General features: G+C 47.8%; 1 protein-coding gene across 1 annotated transcript in view; it reads right to left on the bottom strand.

The window, feature by feature from the left end:
• The window catches only part of TMEM47 (transmembrane protein 47), a 45,308-nt gene extending 26,889 nt beyond the window's left edge, over nt 1–18,419 (bottom strand). Inside the window, exon 1 of the mRNA XM_061574900.1 lies at nt 17,896–18,419. Coding sequence (XP_061430884.1) covers nt 17,896–18,097 — 202 coding nt within the window. The 5' untranslated portion in view covers nt 18,098–18,419. The remainder of the gene's footprint in view (nt 1–17,895) is intronic.
• Between the last annotated feature and the right edge of the window lie 722 nt (nt 18,420–19,141).

A 19,141-nucleotide genomic window follows, 5' to 3' on the forward strand; every position in this document is an offset into this window, starting at 1 on the left:
TATTTGTCCACAATAAATGTCCACGTGATGAGAAGCCACTTCGATGAGCCAGCCTTGGTGATGGCCAGGTCGCTTCTGGCAACAACAACAAAAAGAGCCGTATAGCTTCAGTGGGCCTTACCTGGGAAAATAAAAAAAAAAAGTTTATTTTGCTAATCCAACCGGCAGAGCATCGGACGAAAGAGCAGTGGGCGCGGGCACGAGCGCCGCAGCGTATTCAAACAGAATAAATCTCCGCAAGCGGCAGGACAGTCACGTCGCTGCGGGGGAGCAAAGGGTCCGGCGCGCTGTCGCCGCTGAGGACCGAGCACGGGCATTTGTCCCCCGAGAAGTCTCGCGTGCAAAATAAACCTCCCCTGCCTCTTCCCCACCACAGCCCCCCTCCCGAAATCCCCGAGGATTAACCATCGTCCTCCTCCCCTCTCTCCCCATCGAGAGAGCCAGGAGCGAAGGGGAGGGGAGAGAGCAACGCAGCCGTGATGTATTAGGGCCCAGTGCTGCTTGCACACACGCCGCGTGAATTGTCGACACCCAACGCGGCCATCAATAACGGCGCATTTTAGCGGCGCGAGTAACAACTGCAATTTTTGGCGTGGACTGCGGCCAAAACCGCCACCTCCCCCCCAGCCCCAACCAACCCATCATTTTCAAATACATTCCGGGACCCGAATATAATCCCAGAGTAATAATTGCAGCAAACGATTCCCCGGGGGGGGGGGGGGTGCTTCAAGAACAACATTTGCTCTGTTTTGCGTGCAAAATGCACGGGCGACGGGCGAGGCGTTTGTAGCCCCATTTTAAAAACGCAGCGGTGGGCGGACGAACGGGGAGTGCCGGCCGGCCCAGCCGGCTGCTGGGATGAGCTGCGGCCCTGTGACCTCGGCGGCTGCGAGCGAGGCCCCCACCCCCCCATTGTCACGGAGCGTCAAAATTGAAGACAGTCACCGTTGTCCCTCCCCTCCTCCCCCGGCGGAAGACAAAGAAACACTCCAGTAAATAAGGTGATGGAAAGAGTGAATCGGCTATCGAAAAGGGCAGGACAATGCAAGACGTCCTCCGGCGGACGTGGGGCGCGTTTGAAAGTTAAGAGCAGTCCGCGCCCTCCCTCGCTCCCTCCCTCCCTCCCGGGTCACGTAATTGTTATTATTGTTACCGCTTGACGACCCAGGAATGCGTCACAGTCTCAAGGCTCGTTTGCAGGAGGGGGTGCTGCCAAGTTTTTGCGCAGTCGGGGATGACTATGATGCTGCTGCGGTGTAATTTCAATTGAGTAAATTTCGATTTAAAGCTTTCGTGACTGCAGGGATTCGTCTTCTTGGTTCTTTCGGTAAAGTCACGTAGAATGGAAATAATAAAATAATAAAAGTAAAACATAATACAATTATTCTCACGACGTTGCGGCCATCCTCAGGTGGAGAACAGGTCTGTCGGGGAGACAGCGTCTGAATGACTGAACGACTGTCTTCTCGACAGACCTGTTCTCCACCTGAGGACGGCTGCTTGCGTTGTGGCCGAAACGTCGTGAGAATAATTTTATTATGTTTAATATTTCTTATTTTATTTTTTCCATTCTACGTGACTTTACTGAAAGAACCAAGAAGGTTCAATTGAGTAATTTTGAAATTGGGATGTTCCGGCCACTACCAGTGGCATTGTGTGGTTCTTGTGGAGGAAACAAGAGGACCTGGAGGAAATCCAAACAGATCAGGGGGAGAACATACAAACTCCACGCAAACATGCCCAAAACGAGAATTGAACCCAGACCTTTCTTGCTGTTAGGCGCAAGCGGTCCGACTGCGCAAAGTTTTGTTTGTTTTATTCGTGGGCGATGTTATAGAGGGTCTTGGGTTCGATCCCAACCTTGGGGCCTGCTGTATATTTGGAGTCTGCATGTGTCTCTCTCCGTGGTCGCATAGATTTTTCTTCAGGTCCACCGGTTTATCCCCCCTCCACATGTAGAATCAACGTGCGTTCAGAGTATTTGGATGCAGCTATACATTTCCACGCGATAAGCCACTTTGCTAAGCTATCATTTGTGACCATGTCACCTCTGAAAAAGAGCTACATTGCTCAGTGGGCCTAAACCAATAAAATGAAAATAGTAAAAAAAAAATCAATAGATGTTGCTCCGTATAATTGAGTCATTTGGACAATTTTCCCGCTTTGGAATGGTTTTGGCTTATTACCAGTTACATTTTGTGTGTGTGTGTTTAGCCATGGGAGAAAACAGGGGAAACCCAGACGAAACGCATGCAGAACTAGGGGGAGAGAGAGAGACCCATACATACGCCACGCAGAAAAGATAACCCGAGTCGCAAACCACACCAAGGCCCCCTCTTGCTGTAAGGCACAAGTGTTAAACATTGCTCTGCCACCCTGCCGGGTATGCAATCTTAATGAGGTTCACGTCGCGTACACGCGTAGCCGCTTCTCAAGACATACATACAGTCTGCGTACACACTACACGAGGCTCCAGCATTTCCATCTGTAATTTGATCCTTGGCGGCATATTGGGTTTGCGAGCAATGCGTGTGTCGCTTCTCTGATATTTACCGACCGAGTTAACAAAATAAAGCATCGTGCTGCGAGCAGGCGCGGTGGCGCACGACTGTAATTCAGCACTCTCGTGGCAAGGGGGGGAGGGTTGGTGGATCAAACACGATTTGTGAAACTCCCAAACCTGCCGGCCTGCGAGGCAACCAGAGAAAGGACAAGCCAATCAAGTGGGTGGGTGATTGAATTAATATAAACTAGTAAAACTAACTCAAGTTCATATTTTTTATTTTACCAGGTAAGGCCCACCGAGCGATATATGTCTTTTTCAGAAGCGACCTGGTTAGTACAAATTATAGCTCGGGTAAGTGGCTTTTCATTGTAGCCAAATACTCTGAACGCACGTGGATGCTAAAACGTGGAAGGAAAAACCGGAGGACCCAGAGAAAAATCCACGCGACCACGGTGAGAGAGACACGCAAACTCGAAATACACAGCAGGCGTCGGGGTGGGAATGGAACCCACGACCCTCCTGCATACCAGGCGAGGCATTTAACATCTCGCCACGTGTTGAGCTTTGAGCGCTATCCATCCTCATTGTATGGGTTTCACCTAAGCATTTTCACCCATGCGTGAGAAAAAAAACCCACCGAGAGATTCCATTACAACATCTCAATACCCCGTACGGAGGCAGGGCAGCGTGCCCAGACTCCCGCGTTCATTCCCTGCATGTACGTGAGTTGAACTTCTTTCGCCCCGACCGTAGCCAACCATGCTAATCGGAGGGTTAAGTCCAGCTTGTTACAGTACGTCATCCGTTGGTTTTCTTTAATTCCTCTTTTGAAATTCCCACTGCATTATGGTGTTCTTTAAAAATGGCGACAAAAAAATTCTTACATTTAAAAAAAAAATCTCAACGCAACAATCACGAGACACGGTGCGGACGATTCGAACGGGTGCAGGAATTCAAACGTCCCGAAGCAGGGACCGCTCCTGCAAATGAACTCTTTTAACCTCGAGCGGATGAAATAAATTAAACTGCGCGGCATGTCGACGTGCTGCAACGCTTTCGCAGGGAAAGGCTGCGGAGCCTCCGTCATAAGAGAGAATATCCGAGCAGCGTTGTAGCATGGTTGGCATGGTCCCCTGGTGCGAGGAATTAAAACGAGGGGGGAGGGGGGAGGTGCACGACCTGTCCATTTATCATCAGAATCTTAAATCGCAAAATGTATTCATACTGGAGGTATCCGACGAGCTATAAAGCTTTTTTTCATAAATGTAGAATAGTGGCGGGTCAGAACATCACAACAAGCAATGCAACAAAAAATAGGAGTGCAAATTATCGGATAGGTAAACAAATCACAAAAAAAATACAAATAAAACTGAACTGTTTTTATTTTTTCCAGGTAAAGCCCACTGAGCTATTGGCTTCTTTTTCAGAAGCGACCTGGCCACAAATGACGGCACAACGAAGTAGCTTATCGTGTGGAAATTTATAGCAGCCAAATAATCTAAGCGCACATTGATTGTAAATGTGGAGGGGAAAAACAGGGTGACCCGGAGAAAAAAATTCCACGCGACCACGGGGTGAGACGCATACAAAGCTCCAAATATACCAGGCGTCAGGGTCAGGGTCGAACCCCCGACCTCCTGCATACCAGGCAAGGGAGATAACATCACACCCCACCCATATCCCCCCCCCCTTCGTAGCCCGGCAGCTGAGCCTCTGAAGCTCCTGGGCCATGGTGCAATTGCGGCGCTTGCACGCTGGAGCAGCTACGCCACAGGCGTTTTTGGGAAGCCCGAAATCGCGTGCGAGCCAGCGCCAATCTCTGCAGCTGTTCGCCAAAACCTGCCGCGGTGCAACTGTGCCGCGGCACAATCGACCAACGGGAAGAGCAACGCGAGCCGTTGCCCGACGCTGCTGCAGCAGCTGTCCGCAAAATTTAGCGCGGAATCGCGAAAAGCCGGCCGGCTGGCCGCGTCACACACGCACGGTTCTAAAAATGGAGACAGCTTCGCGCATCCCCACGCTCCGATGCCTTCGGCAAGACAGCCCGCGGAATTTTTTTCTGGAGACGCGGGGAGGTAAGATTTGGAAAGGAATGGGTGGGGGGGGGGGAATGGCAGAATTTGTTTGACCGGCATCAGGGGGTGCCCGACTTGTCAACTGAGGCATTCTTGAGCGTGTGGAAAAGCCAGGTCTTCAACGGGCCCCATTTGAACACACCGACGCAAAGCAGATAAAATAAATGATAATCTTTGCCTTCACGTTCACCTCGCCCTCCGCTTTAAACATCGGAGGCCACCGCGTTAAAGATGACCAAACATCGCGCGACAAATTCTGTGCACTATGGGAACCTCATTTGCCAGTAAAAATATGATAATTGTTTTTTTACCCTTCTATCTGGCAACAAAACTGACACCTTTTTACAAGGAGTCATGTTTGCATAGACCGCAATACCTGCAGTCATAATACAAACAAAAGAACATAACTCTGATAATGTGCACTGTCCTTGAAGTTGATTGGTTCACACCCGAGACAGCTTTCCTTAGAGCCTCGTCTCACATGGGTTGGACCAGATGACGCCTTCGGGTGTGAACCAATCAACTTCAAGGACAGTGCACATTATCAGAGTTATGTTCTTTTGTTTGTATTATGACTGCAGGTATTGCGGTCTATGCAAACATGACTCCTTGTAAAAAGGTGTCAGTTTTGTTGCCAGATAGAAGGGTAAAAAAAACAATTATCAAATTCTGTGCAATTTTTGTTTCGCTAAACCGCGCTGACGAACAGCCGTTCACCGAGGGCGCTTGCCTTACAGCTTCAGGCAACCCGGGAGAATTTGTATAGCAGTCCATGCTCAGAATGTCCAAACCAGTCAAGAGTTTTGTCTGCTAAAAATGACGACGTGGGAAACTGTTGGTCCCGAAGGCAAATAAATGGGCGAATCGGTCGTGGCAATTTTGCTTACGGTGATTGGGACAATCGTCGATAAAAATCCACCTAAAAATTGCTGCCAACTACTACCGTGGTCATTTATGAGAGTCTCTAAAAATGTCGGCCACGCCAAAATCTAAGGAAGGAACTGCCCCCCCCCCGCCGGGCACCAGTGCACGACCTCCAGTCCAGAGGCACAAGCGAGAACAGAGGCAACTTTATTTTCCTCTCCAAAATTATTTTTCTTGTTTTGCAGTAGTCGAGATATAGAAACAAATAAATCCGTTATTAAATTGAGCGATCGATTTTTGACAAATCGGATATAACCCAGCTCTAGCCTCGTCAGACTACCCCATGAGCCACCGTGAAATCCCAGGAGCACAAACGATAGGACCAGCATTGCATTGCACGAGCAAGCCCCACCATCAGCGGACACGTGATCCCGTTGGGGAGATACGAGTGGCAATGAAAGCCGTTTCGAAAACAGGGGTGACTTTAAACAATACAGTCCTTGCGGACTTTTGAAATCCAATTATCTGAAAAAATTTGACAGCACTGCGCGTGTGTGTGTACATATATAGTAATTTGATGCTGGGAAACGGAGCAAAATAAATCCACGTAGATCAATAAAGAGTAGATGTATAATTTAACGCCGTGCCCTTTTATTTTACCGCACGAGAGGCGGCACATAGCCGAGGCATTATTACGACATAACCGTTGTGAAAATATAAATATTTTACACGGCATATTGGAAGGAATCAATAACGTGAGCGGGCTCCTGACATCTTCTCCGCAAATCGACACCAGGGCCGGTGGCGGGGGGGACAGATCGATGAGCTCAACAACCAATTATTATCCAGGCCATTTCACCAGGACTTCATGTCGTTTTCAATACGAGCCGCTCTTTCTTTTCTGCCAGCGAAGGGCAACAAAAAAACACTTGTAAATTCAAAATCCAACGACAGCCTTTCTCTCTGCGCGTGCATGTACAGCTCGTGCACAACGGGATGCCGTTAAATAAGCCGGGGCGCCCCGTGATAGGCTCCTCAGCGATATTTCTCAGTCCCGTCTGGCGCCCGAGGTCTTGATGTTCATCGTGAATAATAACCCACCATTGCCCTGTGAGAGTCGGTCGAATCGCCTTGCCGCGTTAATTGCTGCCTCAAGATGGTGAACGTATCAACGGCTTTATTCGTAGGCTTTCGCAACCAATGTCATGCACGTATGTATGTTGAACGTCTTTCGCACCGTACGTAGCCAACCGTGCTGATCGGAGGTGCGCGGGGGGGGGGGGGGGGGGTTAGACAACACACTAAAACACAAAAAGCAGTTAGAAAGAAATGAGTTTTCAATCTAGATTTAAAACTGCATAGCTGCAGTGGCTTTGAAATATCAGAAGGAAGAGCGTTCCAGACGGCCGCAGAAGCGCATCTGAAAGCACCGCGCGATGCGGTGGCCACCGTCTTTGTTCGCAGGCCAGCCAAAAGCTGCTGCTGCGAGGATGACCGAGTTCGCCTGATTGTTTACGATTGGTATCTCGTTTCTTTTGGGTGATATCACGTAGATACAATGTAAAATGTTTTAGCTATAAACCTCCACCACCCAACGGAACAAATAAAGACGTAATTGTTTTTTTACCTTTTATCTGGCAACAAAACTGACACCTTTTTTACAAGGAGTCATGTTTGCATTGACCACAATACCTGCGGTTGGAATGCAAACAAAAAAGACAACTGTGATAATGTATGCACTGTCCTTGAAGTTGATTGGTCCAACACCATGTGAGACTAGGCTCTAAGAAAAGCTGTCTCGGGTGTGGACCAATCAATTTCAAGAACAGTGCATACATAATCAGAGTTGTATTTTTTGTTTGCATTCCGACCGCAGGTATTGTGGTCAATGCAAACATGACTCCTTGTAAAAAAAAGTGTCAGTTTTGTTGCCAGATAAAAGGGTAAAAAACAATTATCATATTTTACTACTGGCAAAGGAGGTTCCAATGGTGAAATAAAGACATTTCTTGCTTGAAAGGCATTTTTTTTCATGCCAAACATTGCCTTCTTTTGAACATTCCTCCGGTTTGTTGAAAAACTAAAATCAATTGTCACGTGCCCATGTGACAACTGTCAGGTGGTGAAGCGTCAAAGTAAAAAAAAAACATCGACCTACCAATGAGATCGATCTCACCCAAACTCAACTAATTATGAATCAACGTATTTGCACAGCGGTCAGGAAAACACTTGAACCGCCCAAATACATACTGATGAAAAAATTATATTCATCCTAAAAAATTTAAAATAGAAGGCTGCATGATATTTTTACAGCTCTCCCTCAGCGCAGGGAAGGGCGGCCAGATTATAACAAAATAAAAACGGTGCCCTCCAGTCGGGGAAGGGCGCACCGCACATCACGACTCTTGCATCGGGATGTTTGACCACGTAAATCTATCGATGAGTGTTTTACCTTGCGGGAGAAAATCCATAAATAAAACCCATGCGAAGGGGATAACACCCATAAGACTGCCCTTACAGATTAATTCGAGAACCCATTTTTAGCTATAAATGCCATCACCTGGCTACACATCTCAGGTTTTCGGGGTTTCTCAAATGTCATGGACCCTCCACCACCATCTGGACAAGCTCGTCACGTCTACAAAGATACTATTTATACCGGGCCGAAGTAATGATCACATTCAATAAACGCTCCTCATCACCAGTGGACAAAAACTTTCCACGCCTGAATTTGACATCAGCATGCGATGGCATTTCACAAAATAATAACTGCTTTGAGATTCATCAGGCAGCGGCACTTGCGTCCCTACTGTTTGCATTAGCCCATGACGCCCTGAGCAGGAACAGCAACGTCGAATGTGGCACGTGAAGTTTTGATGTCCAGTCAAGAGCTTCAGGAAGATTTGTGGTGAATTTTCAGAGACGTTTCGGTAAATGACTTCCCAGAACGTATCCTCGTGAATTTTGACGTAGTTTCAAATGAACCGCCGTTTGATGAATCTTTTCTTGCGAAAATTGTTCAACTCACCGATGAGATGAAACAATCACAAGTGGTGCGTATCGAAACGCTTGTTACACGCGACAGTGGCCGGTTTTTGACGACACAGATATGGCCAGATCATTACGTGGCCCAACCCAAAAATGGATCACGAATAACAGTAGACCGTTGTTGACTGCAAGTACCCCTTGCTGATCTCGTCAAGGCGCATAAACGATCACTGAAAATATCCGGTCATCCTCACAGCGATGTTGGACTAACCATCGAACAAAGAAGGTCACTGCACCGCATGCTTTCAGATGCGCTTCTGCGGCCGTCTGGAATGCTGTTCCTTCTGATATTAGGAAGCCGCTGGAGCTATGCACTTTTAAATCTAGATGGGGAAAGTCATTTCCTTAGAACTGCTTTGTGTTTTAGCGTGTTGTCCTGTCCCCCGCACCTCCGATTAGTACGGTTGGCTACGTACGGTGCGAAAAGTTCAAACATTCGTACATACAAGTTCGACTGCTCGATATCGTTCATACGATTTCGAGCATTGGAGTGTCCCTCAATCCTCATTTGTACAAAATGCACATCTAAAGCTGCCCTTTGTACAGCAAGCGCTCTTCTTTCTTATAGCATTTGGGGGGGAAAAGCAACTGGGCTAAGATTTGTATTTTACTGGTAGGAACTCACAGGTTCCACCAGCCCACAGGGGATTATTGTGTCCATCCGTCCGTCTTGCAGGGAGGGGCTGGGTGGGGAGAGAGGGGCTGGGTGGGGAGGGGGGGGTGAGGAGGGGCTGAGTGGGGAGGGTGGGAGAGGCTGGGTGGGGAGGGTGGGGCTGGGTGGGGAGGGGCTGCTCATCCCATGATGACCTTATAAAACTCAACGTTTAACCTACTCACGCCGGCTTGTGCCCGCCCTCACCGAAAGAACCAAGAAGATGACCCGCCCTCACAGTCGGCTATATTTGCGGAATACACCACGCCGCCATTGACCCTGGCCATTGACCGAGCAACCCAACGTTCCTCCCAGCTCCCTTCGTAGCAGGAGTGTGTTACAATGTTGTAAACGATTCCACAGCATACCGGGTAACCGAATGGAATCCGCCTGTTGCACCCGAATTACGCGCGCTCTATCAGGCAGCCGTCACTGAAATGTCCGATGGTGTGCGCACGTCACAATTTGGTCGAGTCCTCGATTGTTCCATTCGCGGGAGGATAAATCCAGACCGCCCACGTCGTTGTGCGTACGTATGTTGGACTTCTCTCGCAACCGCACGTAGCCGAACGCGCTGAAATCGGGAGGCGCTTTTTTGCAGGGACAGTTGATAGCGGACCTCACACTGCCTTTCAGTGCAGCGCTAAAAGCCAGGGCCTTGTTCCCTTTGTTGGGTCTTCAATAAAGAAAGGGCGTCTCTCCGGAGCAAGCACGAATGACGAACGTCGAGAGATATTTCTCATGGGTTTTTTTTTCTGCTTGAGCTCTTACACGACCGCCAAAAAAAATTAATCGCGCAATTCACGTTGGCTCGCTCGCTCGCCCGCCTGCCCGCTCGCTCGCCCACTCGCCCGCCTGCCCGCCCCACCGTGTCGTTGGAAGTTTTTTTTTTGGAAGCTAACGAGAAGCGCCGTGGCGCTGCGAGGCTCCGCCGGAGGAGAGGGATCATTCGTCGGGCGGCTCCGGGGGAAACGGCGTGGGAGCGCCGGTGGTCAGGAGCGCCATCGATCTGCACGCGCACCACCACGGCTCTCAAGAGCAACACAGCCCCCGCGGCAAATAGGAAAAGCTTCCGGGGGGGGAGAGGGGAGAACAAACCGGCTACGGATCTCGCAAATCTGCCCTCACCCACCGGCCACCCACGAGTGCCAAATCGTAAAAAATAATCACAACACAACGCCCCCCCGCCCCCCGCCGCCAATGCAGACTTGGGAAAATCACGGATAATTGGAACAGGGGTTTGGACAGGACAATTTTCGGGGCAGCCGATAGCTCCCGTGGACAATAACAATAATAGAAGCTCTGGATTAAGTGAATTAGCTGGGTATTGGTGGTGACGCACGTGGCTGACTGTAATCCCAGCACAATGGAGGTAGCAGCGAGGGTTTCTGGATCACCCACAGATGGGGGTGTGAAACTCCCTTCCCGTGCGGGGGAGGGGGGTCGAGGAGCCGCATCCCGACTCGCCAGGAGGAGGCGGTACAGGAAAATTTGGGCTCCATCCGTTCCATCTGCGTGGGATAGAATGTTGCCCTCTCGCACGCACGAGTCGTCTCTGGGTGCTACAGTTTTCTTCCCACACACACACACGACACTCATTAAAACATCTTCATCGTATGCTCCGTGCGTGCGGGTTGCGCAGCATTGCGAGATGAAAGTTGCACAAACGCCGCCGCCGCCTTCTAGAATATTATTGCCGAACAGGCCACTCACCCAGCATGTGGGGCAAATAATGCGTCAGATGTCGTGTCAAACAACGAGAAACACCCTTCATATCTGTAAGACCGCAGAGCTTGGGCAACTGTTGGAAGTTACCGCCGGCTCCACCGCCTGGCTGGCTTTCCTTCCCACTCGTCTGTGGTTCTTCCTCGTGCCCACCCCCACCCCACCCCACGGTCGTTCTCTCTCGTCGAGAGCGAGCGAATTCTTCTCGGCGGCTCGCTACACGAGTTGACATTCGTGTTATTGCCCGTGTTCAAATTAGTTTTAAAGGAACGACTGCAAAGAGTATTCAACGCGCACCTCCGATTGGCACTGTTGGCTACGTACTCTGTGCGAAAAGGTCAACGTACATACATGTGCGTACAAGTATGCCAAACCGTGGAGAGTGCACCGCCAGCTTGAACATTCAAGCACGTTCACAAGCACACAAACACACATGAGCGGGAGGTTCAAGTCGGCGAAAATGTAAACAAGTGGCAGACAGATACTCGAACCCCGAGAGGACGCCGTTCAAAGTGTCACGTTGCACTCCGGGGCTTGCAGCTCGCGACGACGCTTACGCAAATAAACGCCCAGCGGCGAACTACGACCAGAGGCAGTCCTCCCGGTGAACGATCTCGCGTTCACGTCGCTTGCACACCCGTTGCTGTGACAGCGCCCGAATTTGTCTGTTGTGTGCCAAGCATGCGACGACTCACAAAGGCGACACAACGTGCCTGCCCCAATGGCTTCTCCACTCGCCCCCATCCCACCGTCCTTCGACAGACCTCCCCCCCCCCAACTTGAACAGGCAGCTACTGTAACCACAACAATGGGGCGGAAAAAAATGCGACTAGGCAAGATATGCCCGTGTCGTTTGTGGGCTTGGGGAACGCTATCCGCCACGGGGGCTTCCCCCCTAACATGGGGGGTGGCAGTGCCGGTTCAAGTTAGTGCGGGCGGCCTGTAGCACATGTTATAAAGGGGCCTTAAATAAAGAAAAATTAAGACACACATTTTTTACTTGCGTAGAAAAGTAATTGTAATTTTTTTCATTTGCTATACAGCCAGATAATGGGACAAATCGCTAACCTTAAACACCAGGTTGTTCAGAAAAGTCGAAGGCAGTATAGTACTATAGTAATAGAGCAAGTGCAGAATTAATGAAACCGGAATTGATAGCTTGAAAGCATTTAGCGCGGGGCCCTTGAAAGTGCAGGGTCCATAGCATCATATGTGCTACATATGTACTAAATATGTAGTAGCTACATATGTACTACATATGTAGTAGCTACATATCTACTACATATGTAGTAGCTACGACAGGCTGGGGGGAGGGGGGGGACCTTCCGCATTGGAAAATAAGACGACGACTTCTCTAGTAGCTGGAAGAAATGTCAGAGTGGAGATTATGAATAGAGTCGTGAATAATGGGGACTGTATCCAGCCTCGTGAGGGCTTACAATGACTGAGTATGTAATAAAAACATGTGTGTGCCCTGCGGTTATGTTTTGTGCGATAATGGAAAAATTAAGTAATAAATGAATGTTTGTTGGTACTTTCAATGGCCAGTTTAGAATCTTAATCGACCACCACGTCATAATGGTTATTTACATTTTTAACTCAAGGGCAAATCAAAACAATGACTTCAAGTTCAAACCACGGGCCACAACACATAAGAAGCAAATCGTTAAAACTCAACACAAGTGCCTAACTCAAGGTATTTTCTTAGGTGTTTCATTTTGAATCGATCATGACAAGAATCGATGTAACAATAATAATAATCGCGTTTGAATTGATTACAAGTAAAATGGGCATTTCGTCTCTGGAAAGGATAGTTAGTACTGTAGTGATGGTTTTAGCGACGAGGATGATGGCAGTGATGCCTATTACGATTGTGACGGTGTGAAGGTTAGTGGTGATGCACAACACTGTACAACTCATGAATTGTACGCAACTTACAGCACCCTCAAGGACCCCATAAAACACCGGAAAATCCGCACACCGCAATTATACGAGTATAAGCAATTACAGGGCCAAAGACTTTAGCTTTTTTTTTTAGTTCTGCAATTCATAAACAGCAACACGTGGCTAATGATGCAAATCAATCGAGGCAGGGCATTACCACACGCGTGACAATTACATGCATGCAGCCGTACGGTTTGTTTGGCCACACAGTAGGGTGCCATGCGTGAAGACACAGTGGACCAGTCTCTCTTCAATCTGCGCCGACCACGTTGCCACTCGTGGGGGTTCAATCATTCGATGGCGAGGCCCTTGCACGTTTTTTTGGGCCCCAGAATCTTGTCCCGTCGTTTTTAAATCCTTTATATTAAGTTTGCTTGCGTGCTTGCGTGCTTGCTTGCTTACGACCGTGCAAATCTTTCGGTCGTTTTTTAACCCACTTCCCGTGATCAAACCGAGCTGACATTTTGCACACAAACTCGTTGTGTGAGACAATTAATGTTCGTGAAATTTTTTGTTCCAAAATTTTACACTGTTTAGGGAAAACAAATTAAATATTTAATTACCAATTGCTTAATACTGGCAGACAATCATCTGACCCATAGGTGGCAGCCATCTCAAGCCAGAGGACGAGAGGACTCTAGCCGCCACGCATATAAAGGATTTATAGTGAAAAACTTTGTTTTTACTGGTTATACTTATTTGGGGGCTCGGCGTGGTCGTTGGACAACCACACCCTTGTGTGCTAAGCCGGCCTTCGTAGGGGCTCGCTAACAATACTTGCCCCAACAGTCTGGTCAAACACCGTATGAGACTAGGCTCTAAGGAAAGCTGTCTCTGGTGTGGACCAATCAGTTTCAAGAACAATGCATCATAATTGTTTTTTTTTACCCTTTATCTGGCAACAAAACTGACATCTTTTTTTACAAGGAGTCATGTTTGCATTGACCACAATACCTGCAGTCATAATGCAAACAAAACGCATAACTCTGATAATGTATGCACTGTCCTTGAAGTTGATTGGTCCACACCCGAGACAGCTTTCCTTAGAGCCTAGTCTCACATGGTGTTGGACCAGATGACGCCAAAAGGCACACTAAAAAGGTGTCAGTTTTGTTGCCAGATAAAAGGGTAAAAAAAACAATTATCATATATTTTTTTAATGGCAAATGAGGTTCCAATGGTGTAAACAATGCATCAATTATCAGTGTTGTTTTTTGTTTGCATTCGGACTGCAAGTATTGTGGTTAATGTAAACATGAGTTCTTGCAAAAGGTTTCAGTTTTGTTGCCAGAAAAAAAGGGTAAAAACCCTATTACCATAGTCTGATTAAGGCTATACAGAGGGGACGGAGGGGGGGGGGGGTATTTGTCATTCTATTTAGCGGAGCGCTGGTATTTAATTTGTGGGAGATACCGAGTTGGTGTGGATTTTCCAAAGGTCCCCGTCAGGTTTAGCTCGCGGTCCAGTAATAATTAAAGGACTTTCCATCGCAGCTTCAAAAACACAAAAACACTCAACAATGCTTTTAAGAGGACATTTTGAAAGCTGTTTTTGAATCTCCACGCTATTAATGATTACACTTCGCTTATTAACATTTTTGTACGAGTAATTTGTGCAAACCTATGAGTGGGTGTTTTTTTTGCGTATTTCGAGATGGACAACATTTTATGCATTTAGGACATGCGTTTGCACACTTGGGATACGCAGTATAATTTGCTCATGCGTCTTTGTAGCTTCCATCACAAAAGCTTAACGTTGTAATAGAATGGAGTTTTTTTTTTACGTCTGTCATGTATGTGGGAGATGGGGACAGGGGGTGCGTGGGAGAGGGGTAGGATTGAATGGTAGGGGAAAGATACCGATGGTGCCGTGCAGATGACACTGCAAAGAACTCTGGGGGTACAAAAGAAAAACAAATCTGCATATGCATGGATCATCTCATTCCTTTCAACGTGGGGATTTATCGTTCTGTGGTGTTTAATTGGCCGTCTGCGCGTGGGTTGGCTGTCATGGCCAAATGGTGGTTGCATATTTTGAAAAGACATGCAAATTCCTTGATGTTTTGTTCGCCTTTCTGGTGTTGTATCCCCACGTGTTTTGTTGTTGTTGTTGTGTTGTTGTTGTTTGCTGGGAAGACCCTTAGCTCGATTTGGTCAGCTTCATCAAACTGGGTTAAGTTCGCGAGTGCAGAGAAGCTGACCGGGCGTAAAAGCGCCGTCGCAAAAAGCTCCCGTTTTTTTGTAAACACAATTTTTGTCACGAATGACACATCACCAAGTGACGTCACCCACAATGTGCGTGGGTGATTTCCTGCTCAGGAATTGTCAACCAGAGCGGTGAAGCGACGCTAGCTTTTTTTTACTACAGACATGTAAAGAATAAACGTTCAGAGCCCATGTTTTTGGGGTCGGGTTCACTCCTCTGTAAACAATAAATCCAACTCCGCGTGCCTGCTCACACATCAGCCAATAAATCCATGCGAATCGTCCGCGTAATTATTTCGCAAAAAATGCTCTCCTTCAAACGCTTGTCATCACTCAACCGAAGGGGAATGAAGCAACAGATACATTATTCAGACGTTTTTTAAAGATTAACCCTGGCACGCCATCAACCAGCTTTTGTAAACACAACATTATCGCAGTCTCTGTTTTCATTTCGTCAGCCCCGTGTTTATGAAAAAAATAAAATAAACCCTATTTAAAAGGGAACCGTTTTGAGCAGATAAGTAAATATTTAAAAAATAAGTTTAAAAAATACCTTGCTAATTAAACTCTAGCTCAAAAAAAGCCTTTTGTTACACTTTGGTGGAAAATGCTGCCCTGAAATGGTGAAGTATAACAGGGGTTTTTATCTTTTTAAAACACAAACCCTTCTGCTTCAGCAGTTGAGGTGGAGGGGGTGCTAGCGAAGGTTGTTGAAGATTCCCATTGGTTACAAAAGCTCTCGAGGTCACTTGACCACACACCGAAACACGCTGTGTCTACTACTTTGCCACAAGACCCAATCCCTAAGGACAGCCCTAACTGCTTGCATAAGTACTTTGCTTCATACTTTTCACTCTTATTTATACATTGCCTTCAAAAGAATGCGGGTGGTGGGATCAAGGGCCCCGCGTATCTATAAGGGAGTTTTATTCCGGAACTTGTTTAAAAATGTAAAAAAAAGATATTTTTGGGAAAATTATTGAAAGTGGCCACTCTTAAATCTCAAACATCGAGTCGAAACGTCACGTGCCAGTAATCCTCTAATTAAGTACTCGAGCAATTAGATTGCGCATTCCAGGATTAGCTGATAATTTTCGGTGGGTTTTCAGTGGTGGGGGCAATTTTGTACTTGCCTCTTATAATGGGTTGATATTTTTGTGTGTGTGTGTGTGTATATTCTGTATAACATAAGTAATGTGAATAGCTATGCAAAATCTAACTGGGCTACATTTAGCGTGTATGGACATACCCGGGTGTTTTTTTTGTGTCAAGAATCTCACACCTGCCCCCAATATTTCCAGGATACACAAATGCCCACCTCTCACACAGCTGAATGAACATTGCACCCTCTAAAAAGAAGAAAAATAAACCCTGTAAACAAAATCTATCAACACTTAGCCTTAATCTTGTACAAGTCTAACGGTAGAGTAACACTACCATGAACAGAACTTAAACCTGCTTTCTCAGCCTTAAAGCCTTCCTAATGTTTGATTTTCACGAGCCAAATGTGTCTCATTGTGCACTGAAAGAGTTTAACCCTTAGCCCGTATTAAAGTAGACACCGTGCAGCCCTCTTCGTCAACCCACTGCTGGATGACAACGGCTGGGGGGGGGGTCATTTGACCATACTTCACCACGCTGGTCAGCGTGTGGCGGGGGAAGGTGCGGCAGCATAGAGCGGTACGGTACAACCGTGTGGCTTTCTCGCTCGCAAACCACCACCAAAGCCCTCCTACAGCAGCCGATAGCAAACTCTTTTGCCTGGTGGGCGACCATCAAAGCACTAATCCAGGCTCAAACGCCTGCTTAGCTTTCAGGCTATGTATACACGTGGATGGAACTTCTTTCACACCGTACCTAAGATGTGAGGAAAACGAACGCAATTCTCACGCAGCAGCAACAACGAAATGGTTCTTAGCGAAAACATGGGTGGGCAGTGCGCCCATGTCCCCGAGTTGGTTGTGGACATTCCACGTTGCTATGGCGAGCACGGGCATCCTTCCACAACACACACGCTCGCCACCAATGTACCACAGTTAGCTTTAACATACTTAGAGTCGCACTGAAACTGCATGACAGTTGAGCACGGTGGATATCGCTACTGCACTTGGCACATCATATCCCAGTTGTTGTTTTTATTCTACGGCTCATTGGTCCGTCCACTGCTAGCCATGGGCGTTGACCATACTTCACCAAGCAGGTCAGTGCGGCTCGGTGAGTCAAGGGTTCCCGGGGAGGGAGGTGGGGAGGGACACGTTCAGTTAGCATTCGCCACTGATGACAGCCGCGAACGGGAATGCAACCGAGAATCCTCCGGGTTTTAAATCGCGATGCGCTAACCATTGCGCCACCACTCCCGTCAAGTTTTTTTTTCTTCACACTCTTAACATTGTAGACCAGTTTGTACAAAAAAACTAAACCTCATAATAGGCTTCCACATTTATTTAGTTTACACTAAAGCGTACTTCACGGGGCTTTCTACGCGATAAAGCGAACTGTTACGCGATAAAAAACTAAATTATAATCTCGATTTAAAGCTTTCGTGACTGCAGGGATTCATCTTCTTGGTTCTTTCGGTAAAGTCACGTAGAAGGTCCTTCACCTGAAGACGGCTGCTTGCATTGTAGCCGAAACGTCGTGATAATTATTTTATTTTATTATGTTTTATTTTTATTGTTTTATTACTTCCCTTCTACGTGACTTTACCGAAAGAACCAAGAAGATAAATTATAATCGCCGACTGCGGGGATCGAACCCGTGCCGACGAGCCCCGCGCAGCGGCCCCCACCCACCCACCCCCACCGCGCCTTATACGGAGCACGAATTCCAAACGGCGCCCGCCGATTGCTTTTCGAAACCCGCAGTCCGCATACGCACCGTGCGAGAGGGCGGAGACGCAGAGCCACGCCGAGGTGTGCTGGCGGCACGAGTGCCACAGCGAGAGGCTGAACTTCTCCGCGGTGACCCAGGCGGACGAGCCGAGCGACACGGCCTCGAGCGCGGCCGCACCGAAGGCACAGAGAGCCGCGATCAGCTTGTACGGCCGTCGTACCACGGTGCGAGTTTCGCCTCCGTACATTGTTCCTTGACGAGAGTTGGTTTTGTTGATGGTTGGTAATTTTTTTGTGCTGTTGTTGTTGTTGTACTCGCTAGCGGGTGAAAATGAAAAAAAAAGCTCTTCGACGAGATTCGCGCGAACGAGACTTTAACGAGGACGCTCCCAAAAAAATTGCGAAATTAATTAATAATTCCCGCGGCAATGGGGAAAGGCGGCGGTGCCGTGCGATGCTGAAAAAAAAGAATAAAATCGGTAGTTTTCTTTTAAAAAAATGGGAAATTTCAAAAAGTCGGAGAAGCGTGCGCGCGCGTGCGTGCGCTGCCAGCTGCCGGGTGGCTTTAAAAGCTCGCGGACCCGGGTATCCGGGTAGAGCAGCCGGTTCCACAACAATGACGAGACCACGCCCCTTGCCCCCCCCTCCTCCTCCACCACTGCCACAAACCGAGCCGTGCCATGTGGAACGTTAACCGTGCCAGTCCGGCGTGGCTCACGAACCGCGCCAAGTTGTTGGGTTTTTTTTTTTTTGGGGTGTCCACTGCTGAAGCTCTGGCCGTGCCGCTGTCTGTAAACAATTTTCATAGCTGTCAACCCCTTATCAGTGCCCTACCTTGTTACAGACAATTCAGACCTGATTGGTCACCCCCGTGCCGCTTATAAATCTCAACGTTCATCCTACAAAGTCCCATCACGAGGGAGAAACACAAACAAACATACTTTTTTTTTGCCCGCACTGAAACGGCTGTATGCCGTATGGATCTAAAAAACTAATTTTCTCCCTGTACAAGAATACGGGTTAACAGCATAGGTTGACAGGTATATGCTACTGTTTGTTATTTTTACACGGAACTTTTGTATTTTATTTCATCAGCTCTTTATCAGAAGCGACCTGCCCATCACAAACGACAGCTCAACGGAGTGACTCGTCATCGCGTGGAGATTGATCGCAGCCAAATAAAATCCAAACGCGCGTCCCTCAATAGAGTGCCACGAATAACATCGTGACCACCGTCTGTCCAGGCAGGACACACCAGTCGCACATGTTATCGACTGCAATATTAACTACAA

Source organism: Lethenteron reissneri, chromosome 56, assembly GCF_015708825.2.
Source record: "Lethenteron reissneri isolate LAM-NWPU_2019-01 chromosome 56, ASM1570882v1, whole genome shotgun sequence".
Taxonomy (NCBI): Eukaryota; Metazoa; Chordata; class Hyperoartia; order Petromyzontiformes; family Petromyzontidae; genus Lethenteron; species Lethenteron reissneri.